The 20,478-nt window shown below is 34.3% G+C and overlaps 1 protein-coding gene across 1 annotated transcript in view; it reads right to left on the reverse strand.

Moving 5' to 3' along the window:
* The window catches only part of LOC133665349 (immunoglobulin superfamily member 3-like), a 346,105-nt gene that overhangs the window by 34,565 nt on the left and 291,062 nt on the right, over window positions 1-20,478 (reverse strand). The window contains 1 exon segment of the mRNA XM_062070626.1: window positions 13,095-13,505. Within this exon segment, the coding sequence (XP_061926610.1) occupies window positions 13,095-13,505 (411 nt within the window).

Raw genomic sequence — 20,478 nt, forward strand, 5'->3', positions numbered from 1 at the left:
CACAGCATCTTCCCTATCTGAATAGCTTCAACTCCCCACTAGTCCTTCACTTGCACTTTACTCATCCACAAATCTTTCATCCTCGCTCAAATTAATGGGGAAATTGTCGCTTTCTCGGTCCGAATCTCTCTCACTTCATGCGGCCATCATTGTAAACAATAGGGAACTTTGCGTATATGTTCAACTGACTACGTCACGCTACTTCCGGTAGGTGCAAGCCTTTTTTTTATCAGATACCAAAAGTTGCAATCTTTATCGTCGTTGTTCTATACTAAATCCTTTCAGCAAAAATATGGCAATATCGCGAAATGATCAAGTATGACACATAGAATAGATCTGCTATCCCCGTTTAAATAAAAAAAATTCATTTCAGTAGGCCTTTAACTATCATTGTCACATGAATGTTCTGTATTAACTATTGCATCATTGTCACATGAATGTTCTGTATTAACTATCATTGTTACATGAATGTTCTGTATTAACTATTGCATCATTGTCACATGAATGTTCTGTATTAACTATCATTGTTACATGAATGTTCTGTATTAACTATTGCATCATTGTCACATGCATGTTCTGTATTAACTATTGCATCATTGTCACATGAATGTTCTGTATTAACTATTGCATCATTGTCACATGAATGTTCTGTATTAACTATCATTGTCACATGAATGTTCTGTATTAACTATCATTGTCACATGAATGTTCTGTATTAACTATCATTGTCACATGAATGTTCAGTATTAACTATCGTTGTCACATGAATGTTCTGTATTAACTATTGCATCATTGTCACATGAATGTTCTGTATTAACTATTGCATCATTGTTACATGAATGTTCTGTATTAACTATCATTGTCACATGAATGTTCTGTATTAACTATCGTTGTTACATGAATGTTCTGTATTAACTATCATTGTTACATGAATGTTCTGTATTAACTATTGCATCATTGTCACATGAATGTTCTGTATTAACTATCATTGTTACATGAATGTTCTGTATTAACTATTGCATCATTGTCACATGAATGTTCTGTATTAACTATTGCATCATTGTCACATGAATGTTCTGTATTAACTATCATTGTTACATGAATGTTCTGTATTAACCATCATTGTTACATGAATGTTCTGTATTAACTATTGCATCATTGTTACATGAATGTTCTGTATTAACTATGATTGTCACATGAATGTTCTGTATTAACTATTGCATCATTGTCACATGAATGTTCTGTATTAACTATCATTGTTACATGAATGTTCTGTATTAACTATTGCATCATTGTCACATGAATGTTCTGTATTAACTATCATTGTTACATGAATGTTCTGTATTAACTATTGCATCATTGTCACATGAATGTTCTGTATTAACTATTGCATCATTGTCACATGAATGTTCTGTATTAACTATTGCATCATTGTCACATGAATGTTCTGTATTAACTATCATTGTCACATGAATGTTCTGTATTAACTATCATTGTCACATGAATGTTCTGTATTAACTATTTTTGTCACATGAATGTTCAGTATTAACTATCGTTGTCACATGAATGTTCTGTATTAACTATTGCATCATCGTCACATGAATGTTCTGTATTAACTATTGCATCATTGTTACATGAATGTTCTGTATTAACTATCATTGTCACATGAATGTTCTGTATTAACTATTGCATCATTGTCACATGAATGTTCTGTATTAACTATCATTGTTACATGAATGTTCTGTATTAACTATTGCATCATTGTCACATGAATGTTCTGTATTAACTATTGCATCATTGTCACATGAATGTTCTGTATTAACTATTGCATCATTGTCACATGAATGTTCTGTATTAACTATCATTGTTACATGAATGTTCTGTATTAACTATTGCATCATTGTTATTAGAATGTTCTGTATTAACCATCATTATCACATGAATGTTCTGTATTAACTATTGCATCATTGTTACATGAATGTTCTGAATTAACTATTGCATCATTGTCACATGAATGTTCTGTATTAACTACATGAATGTTCTGTATTAACTATTGCATCATTGTCACATGAATGTTCTGTATTAACTACATGGATGTTCTGTATTAACTATCATTGTTACATGAATGTTCTGTATTAACTATTGCATCATTGTCACATGAATGTTCTGTATTAACTACATGAATGTTCTGAATTAACTATTGCATCATTGTCACATGAATGTTCTGTATTAACTACATGAATGTTCTGTATTAACTATTGCATCATTGTCACATGAATGTTCTGTATTAACTACATGAATGTTCTGTATTAACTATCATTGTTACATGAATGTTCTGTATTAACTATTGCATCATTGTCACATGAATGTTCTGTATTAACTATTGCATCATTGTCACATGAATGTTCTGTATTAACTATCATTGTTACATGAATGTTCTGTATTAACTACTGCATCATTGTCACATGAATGTTCTGTATTAACTATTGCATCATTGTCACATGAATGTTCTGTATTAACTATTGCATCATTGTCACATGAATGTTCTGTATTAACTATTGCATCATTGTCACATGAATGTTCTGTATTAACTATTGCATCATTGTCACATGAATGTTCTGTATTAACTATCATTATCACATGAATGTTCTGTATTAACTATTGCATCATTGTTACATGAATGTTCTGAATTAACTATTGCATCATTGTCACATGAATGTTCTGTATTAACTACATGAATGTTCTGTATTAACTATTGCATCATTGTCACATGAATGTTCTGTATTAACTACATGGATGTTCTGTATTAACTATCATTGTTACATGAATGTTCTGTATTAACTATTGCATCATTGTCACATGAATGTTCTGTATTAACTACATGAATGTTCTGAATTAACTATTGCATCATTGTCACATGAATGTTCTGTATTAACTACATGAATGTTCTGTATTAACTATTGCATCATTGTCACATGAATGTTCTGTATTAACTATATGAATGTTCTGTATTAACTATCATTGTTACATGAATGTTCTGTATTAACTATTGCATCATTGTCACATGAATGTTCTGTATTAACTATTGCATCATTGTCACATGAATGTTCTGTATTAACTATCATTGTTACATGAATGTTCTGTATTAACTACTGCATCATTGTCACATGAATGTTCTGTATTAACTATTGCATCATTGTCACATGAATGTTCTGTATTAACTATTGCATCATTGTCACATGAATGTTCTGTATTAACTATTGCATCATTGTCACATGAATGTTCTGTATTAACTATTGCATCATTGTCACATGAATGTTCTGTATTAACTATCATTGTCACATGAATGTTCTGTATTAACTATTGCATCATTGTCACATGAATGTTCTGTATTAACTATCATTGTTACATGAATGTTCTGTATTAACTATTGCATCATTGTCACATGAATGTTCTGTATTAACTATTGCATCATTGTCACATGAATGTTCTGTATTAACTATTGCATCATTGTCACATGAATGTTCTGTATTAACTATTGCATCATTGTCACATGAATGTTCTGTATTAACTATTGCATCATTGTCACATGAATGTTCTGTATTAACTATCATTGTCACATGAATGTTCTGTATTAACTATTGCATCATTGTCACATGAATGTTCTGTATTAACTATCATTGTTACATGAATGTTCTGTATTAACTATTGCATCATTGTCACATGAATGTTCTGTATAACTATTGCATCATTGTCACATGAATGTTCTGTATTAACTATTGCATCATTGTCACATGAATGTTCTGTATTAACTATTGCATCATTGTCACATGAATGTTCTGTATTAACTATCATTGTCACATGAATGTTCTGTATTAACTATTGCATCATTGTTACATGAATGTTCTGTATTAACTATCATTGTTACATGAATGTTCTGTATTAACTATCATTGTCACATGAATGTTCTGTATTAACTATCATTGTCACATGAATGTTCTGTATTAACTATCATTGTCACATGAATGTTCTGTATTAACTATTGCATCATTGTTACATGAATGTTCTGTATTAACTATCATTGTTACATGAATGTTCTGTATTAACTATCATTGTCACATGAATGTTCTGTATTAACTATTGCATCAATGTTACATGAATGTTCTGTATTAACTATCATTGTTACATGAATGTTCTGTATTAACTATCGTTGTTACATGAATGTTCTGTATTAACTATGGCATCATTGTTACATGAATGTTCTGAATTAATTATTGCATCATTGTTACATGAATGTTCTGTATTAACTATTGCATCATTGTTACATGAATGTTCTGTATTAACTAATGCATCATTGTTAAATGAATGTTCTGTATTAACTATTGCATCATTGTCACATGAATGTTCTGTATTAACTATTGCATCATTGTCACATGAATGTTCTGTATTAACTATCATTGTTACATGAATGTTCTGTATTAACTATTGCATCATTGTTACATGAATGTTCTGTATTAACTATCATTGTCACATGAATGTTCTGTATTAACTATTGCATCATTGTCACATGAATGTTCTGTATTAACTATCATTGTTACATGAATGTTCTGTATTAACTATTGCATCATTGTCACATGAATGTTCTGTATTAACTATCATTGTTACATGAATGTTCTGTATTAACTATTGCATCATTGTCACATGAATGTTCTGTATTAACTATTGCATCATTGTCACATGAATGTTCTGTATTAACTATTGCATCATTGTCACATGAATGTTCTGTATTAACTATCATTGTCACATGAATGTTCTGTATTAACTATCATTGTCACATGAATGTTCTGTATTAACTATCATTGTCACATGAATGTTCAGTATTAACTATCGTTGTCACATGAATGTTCTGTATTAACTATTGCATCATTGTCACATGAATGTTCTGTATTAACTATTGCATCATTGTTACATGAATGTTCTGTATTAACTATCATTGTCACATGAATGTTCTGTATTAACTATCGTTGTTACATGAATGTTCTGTATTAACTATCATTGTTACATGAATGTTCTGTATTAACTATTGCATCATTGTCACATGAATGTTCTGTATTAACTATTGCATCATTGTCACATGAATGTTCTGTATTAACTATCATTGTTACATGAATGTTCTGTATTAACCATCATTGTTACATGAATGTTCTGTATTAACTATTGCATCATTGTTACATGAATGTTCTGTATTAACTATCATTGTCACATGAATGTTCTGTATTAACTATTGCATCATTGTCACATGAATGTTCTGTATTAACTATCATTGTTACATGAATGTTCTGTATTAACTATTGCATCATTGTCACATGAATGTTCTGTATTAACTATCATTGTTACATGAATGTTCTGTATTAACTATTGCATCATTGTCACATGAATGTTCTGTATTAACTATTGCATCATTGTCACATGAATGTTCTGTATTAACTATTGCATCATTGTCACATGAATGTTCTGTATTAACTATCATTGTCACATGAATGTTCTGTATTAACTATCATTGTCACATGAATGTTCTGTATTAACTATTTTTGTCACATGAATGTTCAGTATTAACTATTGCATCATTGTCACATGAATGTTCTGTATTAACTATTGCATCATTGTCACATGAATGTTCTGTATTAACTATTGCATCATTGTCACATGAATGTTCTGTATTAACTATCATTGTCACATGAATGTTCTGTATTAACTATTTTTGTCACATGAATGTTCTGTATTAACTATTGCATCATCGTCACATGAATGTTCTGTATTAACTATTGCATCATTGTTACATGAATGTTCTGTATTAACTATCATTGTCACATGAATGTTCTGTATTAACTATCATTGTTACATGAATGTTCTGTATTAACTATCATTGTTACATGAATGTTCTGTATTAACTATCATTGTCACATGAATGTTCTGTATTAACTATCATTGTTACATGAATGTTCTGTATTAACTATCATTGTTACATGAATGTTCTGTATTAACTATCATTGTCACATGAATGTTCTGTATTAACTATCATTGTTACATGAATGTTCTGTATTAACTATCATTGTTACATGAATGTTCTGTATTAACTATCGTTGTCACATGAATGTTCTGTATTAACTATTGCATCATTGTTACATGTATGTTCTGTATTAACTATTGCATCATTGTTACATGAATGTTCTGTATTAACTATCATTGTTACATGAATGTTCTGTATTAACTATTGTATCATTGTTACATGAATGTTCTGTATTAACTATTGCATCATTGTCACATGAATGTTCTGTATTAACTATTGTATCATTGTTACATGAATGTTCTGTATTAACTATTGCATCATTGTCACATGAATGTTCTGTATTAACTATCATTGTTACATGCATGTTCTGTATTAACTATTGTATCATTGTTACATGTATGTTCTGTATTAACTATTGCATCATTGTTACATGAATGTTCTGTATTAACTATTGCATCATTGTCACATGAATGTTCTGTATTAACTATTGCATCATTGTCACATGAATGTTCTGTATTAACTATCATTGTCACATGAATGTTCTGTATTAACTGTTGCATCATTGTTACATGAATGTTCTGTATTAACTATTGCATCATTGTTACATGAATGTTCTGTATTAACTATTGCATCATTGTCACATGAATGTTCTGTATTAACTATCATTGTTACATGCATGTTCTGTATTAACTATTGTATCATTGTTACATGTATGTTCTGTATTAACTATTGCATCATTGTTACATGAATGTTCTGTATTAACTATTGCATCATTGTCACATGAATGTTCTGTATTAACTATTGCATCATTGTCACATGAATGTTCTGTATTAACTATCATTGTCACATGAATGTTCTGTATTAACTATTGCATCATTGTTACATGTATGTTCTGTATTAACTATTGCATCATTGTTACATGAATGTTCTGTATTAACTATTGCATCATTGTTATATGAATGTTCTGTATTAACTATTGTATCATTGTTACATGAATGTTCTGTATTAACTATTGCATCATTGTTACATGAATGTTCTGTATTAATCATTGTTACATGAATGTTCTGTATTAACTATTGCATCATTGCCACATGAATGTTCTGTATTAACTATTGCATCATTGTTACATGAATCTTCTGTATTAACTATTGCATCATTGTTACATGAATGTTCTGTATTAACTATTGCATCATTGTTACATGAATCTTCTGTATTAACTATTGCATCATTGTTACATGAATGTTCTGTATTAACTATTGCATCATTGTTACATGAATGTTCTGTATTAACTATTGCATCATTGTTACATGACTGTTCTGTATTAACTATTGCATCATTGTTACATGAATGTTCTGTATTAACTATTGCATCATTGTTACATGAATGTTCTGTATTAACTATTGCATCATTGTTACATGAGTGCTTAGTATTAATAAGTGACTCATTACATAAGTGCTCAATACTAATTACTACATTGTTACACATGTACAGTATTTACTTCTCAAATTAAGAATATTGTAATTCAACGATTTGGTGCATTTGCAAACAGCTAACATTATGTAGAAAGCAAACTATAACCTGCTAGCCAAGGATGTACAACACTTCTTCTCAACAAAAGAGGAGAAAAATAACCTTAGAGGAGAATCTAATTTAAAACATTTGTATGCACGTACAACACTTAAAACCTTTAGCATATCAGTATGTGGAATTAAATTATGGAATGGATTAAGTAAAGAAATTAAACAAAGCACCAATATGATTCAGTTTAAGAGACTGTTCAAACTACAAGTGTTCACAAAGTACACAGAACAATAATTTTCACTTTTTTTATTGAGACAACGATTATTTATGTGTTTAATATTTGTTTACTTACTGTGGTATATTATTTATTTATTATTTATTTGTTCACTGTTCTGTTACAGAGAACAAGAACATTGGATAAAATTGCTATGGTATGAAAAGGGGGAGGATTAAATAAGCTCTGCTTCTTCCTACTCCTTTTCGGACGTGCTGTAATGAAACAACTGGACATATGTGAAGCATTACATTGTATCGTATGCATGCTCCAAATAAACTGAAACTGAACTGAACTACTTTTCGAGCATGGTGTCAAGAAAAATATAAAATATGTGATGCATCATGTTGAAACTGTATCCATGTTGGAAATAGACTTCAAGTGCTCAGTATTAATTACTGCATTGTTACACAAGTGCTTAGTATTAATTACTGCATTGTTACACAAGTGCTCAGTATTAATTACTGCATTGTTACACAAGTGCTCAGTATTAATTACTGCATTGTTACACAAGTGCTCAGTATTAATTACTGCATTGTTACACAAGTGCTCAGTATTAATTACTGCATTGTTACACAAGTGCTCAGTATTAATTACTGCATTGTTACACAAGTGCTGAGTATTAATTACTGCATTGTTACACAAGTGCTCAGTATTAATTACTGCATTGTTACACAAGTGCTGAGTATTAATTACTGCATTGTTACACACGTGCTCAGTATTAATTACTGCATTGTTACACAAGTGCTCAGTATTAATTACTGCATTGTTACACAAGTGCTCAGTATTAATTACTGCATTGTTACACAAGTGCTAAGTATTAATTACTGCATTGTTACACACAATCTCAGTATTAATTACTGCATTGTTACACAAGTGCTCAGTATTAATTACTGCGTTGTTACACACAATCTCAGTATTAATTACTGCATTGTTACACACGATCTCAGTATTAAAAACGGCATTGTTACACAAGTGCTCAGTATTAATTACTGCGTTGTTACACACGATCTCAGTATTAATTACTGCATTGTTACACACGATCTCAGTATTAATTACTGCATTGTTACACAAGTGCTGAGTATTAATTACTGCATTGTTACACAAGTGCTCAGTATTAATTACTGCGTTGTTACACACGATCTCAGTATTAATTACTGCATTGTTACACAAGTGCTCAGTATTAATTACTGCATTGTTACACAAGTGCTCAGTATTAATTACTGCATTGTTACACAAGTGCTCAGTATTAATTACTGCATTGTTACACAAGTGCTCAGTATTAATTACTGCATTGTTACACAAGAGCTCAGTATTAATTACTGCATTGTTACACAAGTGCTCAGTATTAATTACTGCATTGTTACACAAGTGATGAGTATTAATTACTGCATTGTTACACAAGTGCTGAGTATTAATTACTGCATTGTTACACAAGTGCTCAATATTAATTACTGCATTGTTACACAAGTGCTGAGTATTAATTACTGCATTGTTACACAAGTGCTCAGTATTAATTACTGCGTTGTTACACACGATCTCAGTATTAATTACTGCATTGTTACACAAGTGCTCAGTAATAATTACTGCGTTGTTACACACGATCTCAGTATTAATTACTGCATTGTTACACAAGTGCTCAGTATTAATTACTGCATTGTTACACAAGTGCTCAGTATTAATTACTGCATTGTTACACAAGTGCTCAGTATTAATTACTGCATTGTTACACAAGTGCTCAGTATTAATTACTGCATTGTTACACAAGTGCTCAGTATTAATTACTGCATGGTTACACAAGTGCTCAGTAATAATTACTGCGTTGTTACACACGATCTCAGTATTAATTACTGCATTGTTACACAAGTGCTGAGTATTAATTACTGCATTGTTACACAAGTGCTCAGTATTAATTACTGCATTGTTACACAAGTGCTCAGTATTAATTACTGCATTGTTACACAAGTGCTCAGTATTAATTACTGCATTTTTACACACATGCTCAGTATTAATTACTGCATTGTTACACGAGTGCTGAGTATTAATTACTGCATCGTTACACAAGTGCTCAGTATTAATTACTGCATTGTTACACAAGTGCTCAGTATTAATTATTTCATTGTTACACAAGTGCTCAGTATTAATTACTGCATTGTCACACACGTGCTGAGTATTAATTACTGCATTGTTACACAAGTGCTCAGTATTAATTACTGCATTGTTACACCAGTGCTGAGTATTAATTACTGCATTGTTACACAAGTGCTGAGTATTAATTACTGCATTGTTACACAAGTGCACAGTATTAATTACTGCATTGTTACACAAGTGCTGAGTATTAATTACTGCATTGTTACACAAGTGCTCACTATCAATGACTGCATTGTTGCATTAAAATAGAACAAACAAACTGTTAGTAGCTAATTTTCAGGGGGGGGGGAAAGTCAAAATTAAAAAAAAAAAAAATATATATATATATATATATATACACACGTATATATATAAATATATATATATATATATATATATATATATATATATATATATATATATATATATATATATATATATATATATATATATATATATATATATATATATATAAAAGTTTATTATTTTCAGGAAGTGAAAGAGAAACCATTTAAAATTTGACTGAATTTGATTGTATTTTGTATTTCTATACAATGAAATATATTAATATTTACAGCTTCGTTACGTATTTCCCTGGACCCAATGTTCTGTACTGAGAAGGTGCATTATGCATACTCTACATGTACATGTACACCCCTAATAAACACGTAAGCTTCGTTTACAAGAAGTGACCTGACAAGAAGCTTCCGTGAGGCAGCTTCAAACCTTTTGGTGCCAGCTGATCTTTTCCACGGATTTGAGCGCTGTCAGGACATGTTTGGCCGCCAGCGACCGCGGCTTTCAGGACCCGAGGAGGCGAAGGCAGGAAATGAGATGAGCCTTTCTTTTAGTCCGTGCATGGCAAAAAGTGCAAATTGGACTGACACAGGTGGGCAAGCAGGTGTAATCTTGACACAAGTCTGATTTCTTAGCTTTTAGGGGTTCTGGTAAAGAAAAAAAAAATCAGAAAGTAACTTGATTGAAAAAGATGGATAATAAACTACCAAGAAGATGGGATATTTGATGCATACTACAATTTATAACCTCACTATACAAATTGTTTATTTTTAAGGCTACCATAATCAGATTAGATGCCATTTAAAATAGTTTTTTCAGATTACTTTTGGACATTGCTAAATGATATTGCTACATTTCCAAGGGAATAACAAAATGATTTCTGACACCAATATGTCAGCAGGAAGTGAGCATCTATGAAGGCGTATGATTTCGGGGTTGATCCAAATGATACAATTGTGTGTCAGTGCAAATGTTATTGTAATGATAATATTCTGCCTATGATTTGGTTGTTATTGATCAGTGCATGTGTACCTAATCAAGTGTCCAGTCAGTGCTGGTAGAAAAGGAGGGCATGTAAAAAGATTTTGGCGATATAAAACATGGATGTTCCAATCTGATACGGTCATCATCTATGAGTAAAACTGTCTGATACTGATCATATGTATTAACTGTGGTATTTACAGTTTAACAATAGCAACACAGTATCTAAACTATTTCCCTATTCTCTTTTATGACATACAATTGTTTGATTAAAAACAAAGTCACAATACCTGAGCAAAATCAAAAACTCATTCCTTAGTTTTTTGTCCTCAAAGTCCTCCTGTGTCCAGGTAATTATTCCCTGAAATTGTAAACATCAATGCACCCTCCTTTTATGTATCGTTTATTTTGGTTGTGACAACGCTGACATAGCAACAGTTGTTATATTTCCCTCTCTCCAACTCTTAATAATATACTTATTAATATCTGTTTACTTTCTGCTACATCTACACTTCATAAACTTGACTAAGCACTTATTTATTACGTTGTTTCTAACTAGCTCAGCGGTTAGCTTAGCTATTAGCATGCCTGCTCCTGGCTTTCTCTCGGTGTGTAACATGTTTAACCTCGTCCTTTTGTGATAGTAACAGTTGATCATGATACTTAAGATACTAAACAATTTAGTTTATTTGCCCTAATTGAGGTAAACTTAGGGAAGCTTCTCCACACTGTGTATATCAGGTATAGAGAAGGGCTGTGGACCATTAGGCACCACATAATTCGATTTGATTCTTAAGGTAACGACTCGATTCCGAATCGATTCAAAATCAATAATTTTTTAATAACATTTGGGTGCCAGTTTTATGATTAACTACCTTCCTCCATACAACAGACAAAAATCTCGGATCAATTTCTATATTCTTTAAAAAAAAAAAAAAAATGTTTTTTTTTTTAAAATAAAATGCTTTGTATATATATATATATATATATATATATATATATATATATATATATATATATATATATATATATATATATATATATATATATATATATATATATATATATATATATATATATATATATATATATATATACAAAGCATTTTATTTAAAAAAATAAAAAATGTTTTGTTTTTGTATATATATATATATATATATATATATATATATATATATATATATATATATATATATATATATATATATATATATATACATACATACATACACACACACACACAACCCGGCCCCCGGCCAAATTTTTTTAACCCCGAGTCAAAAAGTTTGGGGACCCTGATCTAAATCAACAACATGATTTGCCTGCGTGGCTGGACAGGACAGATTGAATAATCGAATACAATTAAAAATGTTTTTTTTTAACCGATTAAGAATCGTCACAAATAAGAATTGCGATTAATCTGAAAATATAGAGAAACACAATCAGGTAGCTCGTCATTTTAGAACAAAAACAGTATCAGCCAGATGGGTTCGGCATTAATCGACAATGGCGAGCAAGTACTTTGTCATGAAAATCGACCGATACTGATCACGGCACATTATCAGAATATCCTTAGTAGATAAGAAAGAAACAAATCAATATAAATGGTTGTAGACCTTCTCCAATTGTTTGTGTGCAGAATCTGTCAAATATTTGGAGACATCTTCTCATTCACTAGCACTTCAACACTTTAGCCTGGGACTGAATAAGTACCAGTACCATACCACTTCCAATAAATAGGCCAGTTGCCCCAATGGGGTACAAGTGACTGTAAAGAAGGGAACATAACAATCAGTGTGACATAACTAAAAAGAAACTCACCTGGCTGTCTCACCAGAACCTTGCTGAAGCCAGACGTGTCCCGTGAGAGGCGGTACCAGGCTCCATCTGGGTCACTCAGCCACTCCTCCACCAGGCAGTAATAGGTGCCAGAGTCGCTGCTCTCCGCCCTGTTCAGCGTCAGAGCGTACAGGCGGGGCGACAGCCTCTCCGCCTGCACGCGCCGCCGCAGCCTCTCCTCGTCGGCGTACGTGCCGTACTCCAGGGCGCCCGATCGCTCGATCCTCAGCAGGAGCTCGTCGGCCTCCGACCCTGCGGCTCGTCTCACGTACCACAGCACGGCATGCTGGGAGTCCTGAGCGGTCTGAGAGCTGATGGAGCAATTGATCCTGACCCGGCTGTCCTCCAGGTGGACCAGGGACTGGTTGGTCTTTTGCACTCGCAGGTTACTTTCTGCAAAGGAACATTTGTGGATTAGGACAGGTGGGAAACAGGTGGAAGAGATCAATGCGCTCTGATAAACAACCTCTGTAACTTCAGGGTGTTTAGTCGAAACACAACATTTGGTACACGCCTTTAGAGGAAGAACGGGCACATGGGTGTAACGAAATGAGCAACATGGTTGCCATCAAGCAAAATGTTTTTGCATTGACAATTTGTTTAATGATTATACAACTGTAAAGACATTTGTAAGATCAAGGTCAAGGTTTCTTTAATGGTACCTGCAGGTAAAATAGTTGTGGCGCACCACATTACAGGGCACATTAAAGAAGTATTATAATTATTATTTTTTTCTAAATGCAAAAAACTTCCTTGTGGTCTACATAACATGTAATGGTGGTTCTCTGGTCAAAATGTTGCATAGATGATGTTTTACAGATCATCTTCAAGCCGCTTTCTGACAGTCGCTTCCGGATGCGCCGTTTTGTGGGCGTTCTTATTTACGTGGCTCACCTTCGGCAGCGTCTTCTCCCCGTCATCTTTGTTGTAGCGGTGTAGCGTGCAAGGATGGGAGTGGAAGAAGTGTCAAAAGATGGAGCTAACTGTTTTAATGACATTCAGACTTTACTTCAATCAATAACGGAGCAGCATCTCCTCATCCGGAAACAACCACACCGGAAATGTGTCTCGTGAAAAACCGTCGAACCGGAACTCTAATAACTAAAGTTCCTTGGGTGAATATTGTAAACTCACTACACCGGTATGTTTTAGCGCTTTCATGGCGAGTTTACTGACAAGATATAAGTAAGAACTTTACACTACTTTATATTAGAAATGGCACTAAAACATTTACTACTAACACATTTTGATAAATGTTTTGAGCGCCATGTGTAATGTTCTATATTTTCAATGGAACATTTAAAATGTTGGTGTTGTTTACTTGAGACTTATCTCTTATGTTTGACTGCCATCTACTGGTCACACTTATCACTACACCATGTACCAAATAAAATAGTGTAGCGTCCCCGGAAGAGTTAACCTGACTCTCGCCAGATCCTTGTGGTTCGCTGAGCTCCACACAAAGATCTGGGCTCGAGGGCATTGCAAACTCCTTCAAGATAGCAAAAACGAATGAACCAATCAGAATCGCCGGACAGGATTTCATAGATGTGACGTAGCGTCGAAGCGACTGTTTGATTCAAACAACAATGGCGGCACGCAGCGAGGAGTCGTGTGCCGACATTAATTCTGCTGTTGCAACTGTTCTGCAACATCGACTGTCTACTGACATTGCTGCGTTGTTTCAGTAAAAGTTCTAACTTTTCGCTCTGTCGTTATCCAATATTTCGGCTGTTCTGTTTTGGATGTCGCAGCGCCGCTCTCATCAGCGTCGCTGATGTGAGTGGTTGGAGTAGCACGTCATTCAAGATAACGGACAAGTGGTTTATCCAATCACATACAATGATTTTTTTTACAAGGCCGCGCCTTCTGAAATACATCTCCGATTGAGAAGTCCCAGATCCTTGTGTGGAGCTCAGCGAACTACAAGGATCTGGCGAGAGTCCGGTTACGGAAGAGTTGGTATTGCATGGGAATTCTGGGTATTTGTTATGTTGTGTTTATGTTGTGTTGCGGTGCAAATATTCTCCCGAAATGTGTTTGTCATTGTTGTTTAGTATGGTTTTACAATCTGGCACATGTTTATGACAGTGTTGGCGTTGTTTATACAGCACCCTTAGTGTGACATGTATGGCTGTTGACTAAGAATGTCCTTCATTCACTTGTATATGGGATGTTCAAAATCAACATGATCATTAAAATTGACTATGCTCATACAGAGTGACAGCTCTTCTTGACATCTTCAACTGAAGACCATTACCATCAACTGAAGACCTTTACCACCCCGTCCCTCGCCACTAAAACATTGAAGTAGGTAAGCGCAACCTAACTTATTCCTTATTAGGCCCATCCGGTTATAAGGTGCACTGCACTGCCTTATAGTCCGTAAAATACGGTATACATGTTTTTAGGAAGGTGAATCAATTGAATAAACAAACACATTAGAGTGCAGAACTCCACCAAGGCTCACAATCCTCATTTGGATAAGCACCAACTAAAAATTTAAGAAAATAAGGTCTCGATCTTGCAAAACATTTTTAAAAATCCAGAATCAGCACCAAGATGTAATAGCTTCTTCTCTGTTCATGCCCAAATCCCTTACAAAGTCCTTAGTGTGAGTAATTACAGCATTGGAACTTAGTGAAAGAGCGCCTGTTGAGCAGGAGTTCGGCGCACACTGAGACTACACAAAGGGAAGACGTCTCAAAGATGCTTGCTATCAAGGTAGAAAAATGTATGACAAAGCAGGCAACGGCAGATGGTAGACAAGTGAAAAGGAGGTGAAGGTTTGTAACAAGGTGAGGAGACATTATCAGGGGAGAAGTGTGTCTCTGCCAATAAAGCCAAGGGGAGGAGATAACGTCAGGTAGTGTGGTATCATTGCTTACTGTCACCACAACAGTCTCTCAGCATGACGCACACAACACTGCTGCAATATTCAACGTAAGATTGGCAAGAGTGTGTGTCCAGACAGTGCTCTTCAACAAGGTATCAACGTTAAATAGCACGCTCTGAATGACTGGTTTGTTTTATTGAGAAGGCATATTGATCTATGATATTTTAGACTACAATTGTAGCGACGGCTAATGCTACTTCTGTCCGCTAGGACAGTGTTTTTCAACCACTGTGCCGTGGGATACAGTCTGGTGTGCAGTCGGAGATTATGCAGTTTCACCTATTTGGGTTAAAAATATTTTTTGCAAACCAGTAATTATAATCTGCAAATCATGTTCTGTTGTTGAGTGTTGGTGCTGTCTAGAGCTCGGCAGAGTAACCATGTCATACCATACCATATCAGTAGGTGGCAGCCAGTAGCTAATTGCTTTGTAGATGTCGGGAACAAGTCATGTGAGACGTCGATTGTTTGTCGTGATCACAATATGCAGGCGACAGAGGGAGGCAGCGTGCAGGTAAAAAGGTATCTAATGCTTAAACCAAAAATAAACAAAAGGTGAGTGCCCCTAAGAAAAGGCATTAAAGCTTAGGGATGGCGATGTAGAACAAAACTAAAACTGAGCTGGCTACAAAGTAAAGAAAAACAGAATGCTGGACGACAGCAAAAACTTACAGCGTGTGGAGCAGAGACGGAGTCCACAAAGTACATCCATACTTCCCCTTGGCCATCGGGCCCATGAACAATAACAAGATCTGATAAGCACAGCTTATTTTATTACCTATTATGTGTTATGTGTGCACGATTACACCAAGAAAAATTCTAGTTCGTGAACCCGTTCTCAAACAATGGCAATAAAAACTTTTCTGATTCCGATTACGTTACAACAATGTCCACACAAAAAAAAGATAGCAACAACTTCAATATTCTTGATTGCTAAAAGAAAGCAGGTGCGGGAAATAGCACTCAAAGGAAGACATGAAACTGCAACAGGAAAAGCCACCAAATTGGGGGCGCAAGACAAGAACTAAAACACTACACACAGGAGAACAGCAACAAAGTCAAAATAAGTCATGGCGTGATGTGACAGGTTGTGACAGTACACCTACTTTGAGACAAGAGCTATAGTGATGCATGCTTGGTTATGGTTTAAATTCATATCCACCAATTGCGACAACGACTTTTTATTGTCTACTGAGTTTCATTTTTTTATGATTTCTGCTGGTGGTGTGCCTCTGGATTTTTTCAATGAAAATAATGCGCCTTGCTCAAAAAAGGTTGAAAAACACTGCACTAGGTGGCACACAACAACTCCTCCGCTAGTCAGTCCTTTGTGAATTGGGCATAGAGAAGATACACAGTGTAATGTGTTAACGATCCTACAAAGTGTTATGCAGGCATTAATAACGATCGGTAATAATAGTAGGCCCTGCGATGAGGTGGCCACTTGTCCGGGGTTTACTCTGCCTTCCGCCCGAGTGCAGCTGGGATAGGCTCCAGCGGTAGAAAATGGGTGGATGGATCGATCGATGGATTTTAGCCCAGCACTTTGCGCCTACATGGCTGAAATATCCAATTTACTCACTCATTTGTCCTTAACATCCCTAAACTGGTGTAAACATATTATATATGATTTTTGCTTTTTTTGCTTGCTTTTTATTTTTTTTAAATTATCAAATGTAATGCAGTTCAAGTATTTAATTGTTATTATAAATAGGCTTTGGAATGGGTTAATACCAGTGGTGTGCCGTCAGGGCCAGCAAGACCTACTATGCTGGCCTAACATAACCAGAAATCATGATCATAATTAAAAGATACAATTATTTTTTTATTTACTTTCCCTAAATATCTAAAAGTATTCATATTCTCTTCATGTCATATTATGCTCCTTCCAGTGCTGTTGTTTTTAGTTTTAGTTTGTATCCAAACGGAATTCAGCTAGCTTATGTTGCCATGCTGTACCAAATCTGCCAGAGGCCTTCAGAATCAACAATGCGGGTGTCAGTGTACTGTAAGCAAACGGGGACATACAGTTGATAGACAGTTGCAACAGCCAATCAGATCACGAGTTGTTGTCAGTAAGGCCTTCTAGATGGCCTCACATTGAACGTGACGTTTACAACCCTGTGATTGGATACTCATCGGGACCGCTAGCGGATGAATTTGAGAAAACAGAGTTGATAGACAGTTGCGATAGCCAATCAGATCACAAGTTGTTGACAATAGCCTATCTAGGTAGCCTGATGTTAACGAGACTGTGATTGGATACTCACTTGTCACTCCAAAGTGAGTATCCATTCACAAGTTACAATTTAGCAGGAAACGGGAAGTGTTGTGCCGTAGCCAGACCGGGATAGCAGAGAGGGAGAACAAAACGTTGATTAGGTGGCAGATGTATATTTGCAAGGCCATTTTCAAGAAGGAAATTTAAAGAGAAACTACATCTTGTGAGACGATGTCGGCCAACCCCGGAAGCTAGCTCAGCTGTTCTGGCGATGAGATGGGGAACGGCGTCCAATAGATCCTACTAATTGGGAGTTCAAGTATTTTATTTTTTCATTTTTAATATATTTTTTGCAATTTTAATTTTGATAGTACCACGTAAGATAGGTTTTAATTGCTGATGTGTTTTAGATGATTTTTAAATGCGCCAGAAAATAACCCGTTTTGTACACTGTTGATGTGGTTCAATTCGCACTAGGGCGTAAATGTGTAGGGCGTAAATCACCAAAAATTATTCCCGGGCGCGGCCACCGCTGCTTCCCACTGCTTCCCTCACCTCCCAGGGGGTGATCAAGGGTGATGGGTCAAATGCAGAGGACACAGTTCACCACACTTAGTGTGTGTGTGACAATCATTAGTACTTTAACTTTAACTTTATAGTATTTCTCCAGCAATGGTCATGTGGTGACATCAATTATAGTATTTTGAGAGGTAATCATTGAAGTCGGAGATCACTGAAGGCCTAGGTGGGAAACGCACGGCCCACCACTGGTTAATACAATACCAAATAGTAATTCTTATCATTTCTACTGTGAAAAAAAAAATCACACTCAATGTCCGAATGACAAAAAAAAAAGTAAGGTTCCCCAAAAGTGCTTTCCCCATTAAAAGAAGGTCAATTTTATTAAAAATACTGTCATCTGAAATATATAAATACTAATTATATTGGGCACTTAACTGTTTAAAAGGAGAGTAAGTTGACATTGCATTTTTTTTTAACAAACTAAAACCTAAATACAAAATCTTACTTTCTCTTACGTAAAAAGTAGCACCATCTGAGGGTGAAATATATATAGCATATGCAATTTGTTATTCTTATAGCCAGATCTGTGTTTTTACTTCTGTACCTGACAGTTTCGGCTACAACTGAGTGAACAAATTGCATACATTTTTGAAGACCTAATCATCCTCTTTGGATTAAATATAGCACAATTAAAAACCAGTACAATTATCCCTTGCCACATTGCTCTTTAAATAGTGTTATTTTTATTCAAAGCAGATTTTACCTGTTTTGGCCTAAATTAAGCATTTTCAAGCATATACAATGCAAAATAACTAAACATATCCATACGACAGTAGTATTGGCCACTAAAGGAGAACAAAGCAATCAGAGCGTGCCGTTCAGTATTTTGGCCACTGATTGACTCAGCCTCAGGCAGCATTATTATATTGGATTAAAAGAACGTAAAGGTGACTGTATGGGTGTTATTTCATGTCTATTGTTAAAAAATGCATAGAGAAGATCATAAACAGGTTTTTTGATCTCGCTCAGTGATTCTCAAACTGTGGTACGTGGACTCCATCTATATACTGGCTAGATAAAACCTCTGCCTCGTTTTTAATGAATACTTAGAACTACTACACTACTGTATTTTAATGTTGGTCATTATGGCGGTACTTTGTGCAAAAAGTTTGAGAACCACTGCTCCAGCTATGTACATATTCAATTCATAATTAGTAGCTCCTGCTTCGTGAAAATTAATTTATAACACTCATGTCTGGAACCAATTAACAGCAATAAACAAGGGACGGCTGTAGTCTAAATTGAAATGTTAACACAGAGGATTGCAATAATTAATATTAACATGTACAGTATATAGGATTAAAATATATATGCATAGATTTAATTGGATATTTTTTGTCACAAGGAACGAACGTGTTGTTTTCATTGTATCTTTGCCATTTTAGGCTCATTTAAATAACAGAGATTACAATTAAAAATGTTTTAAGGATCAATAAACAATCTCGGAATATCAAGGGGAATCTACGCCACTGCAGAGATAATAATGTAGCAATAGTCTGTGTAGTTGCAGTTGCTGCAATTAAGTTATCATCAAACCAGAGAGTAATGGCTTTAATATGTCTAATTGCTACTGTTGCAATAGTTTAGCGCTGCACTAATATTGCTGTTACCTTATTTAGCTTGATGTAGTGCAGTCGCGTATGCCACAATTATTAACATAATACCTC

The sequence above is a fragment of the Entelurus aequoreus genome, linkage group LG14 (genome assembly GCF_033978785.1).
Source record: "Entelurus aequoreus isolate RoL-2023_Sb linkage group LG14, RoL_Eaeq_v1.1, whole genome shotgun sequence".
In the NCBI taxonomy this organism is placed as follows: domain Eukaryota; kingdom Metazoa; phylum Chordata; class Actinopteri; order Syngnathiformes; family Syngnathidae; genus Entelurus; species Entelurus aequoreus.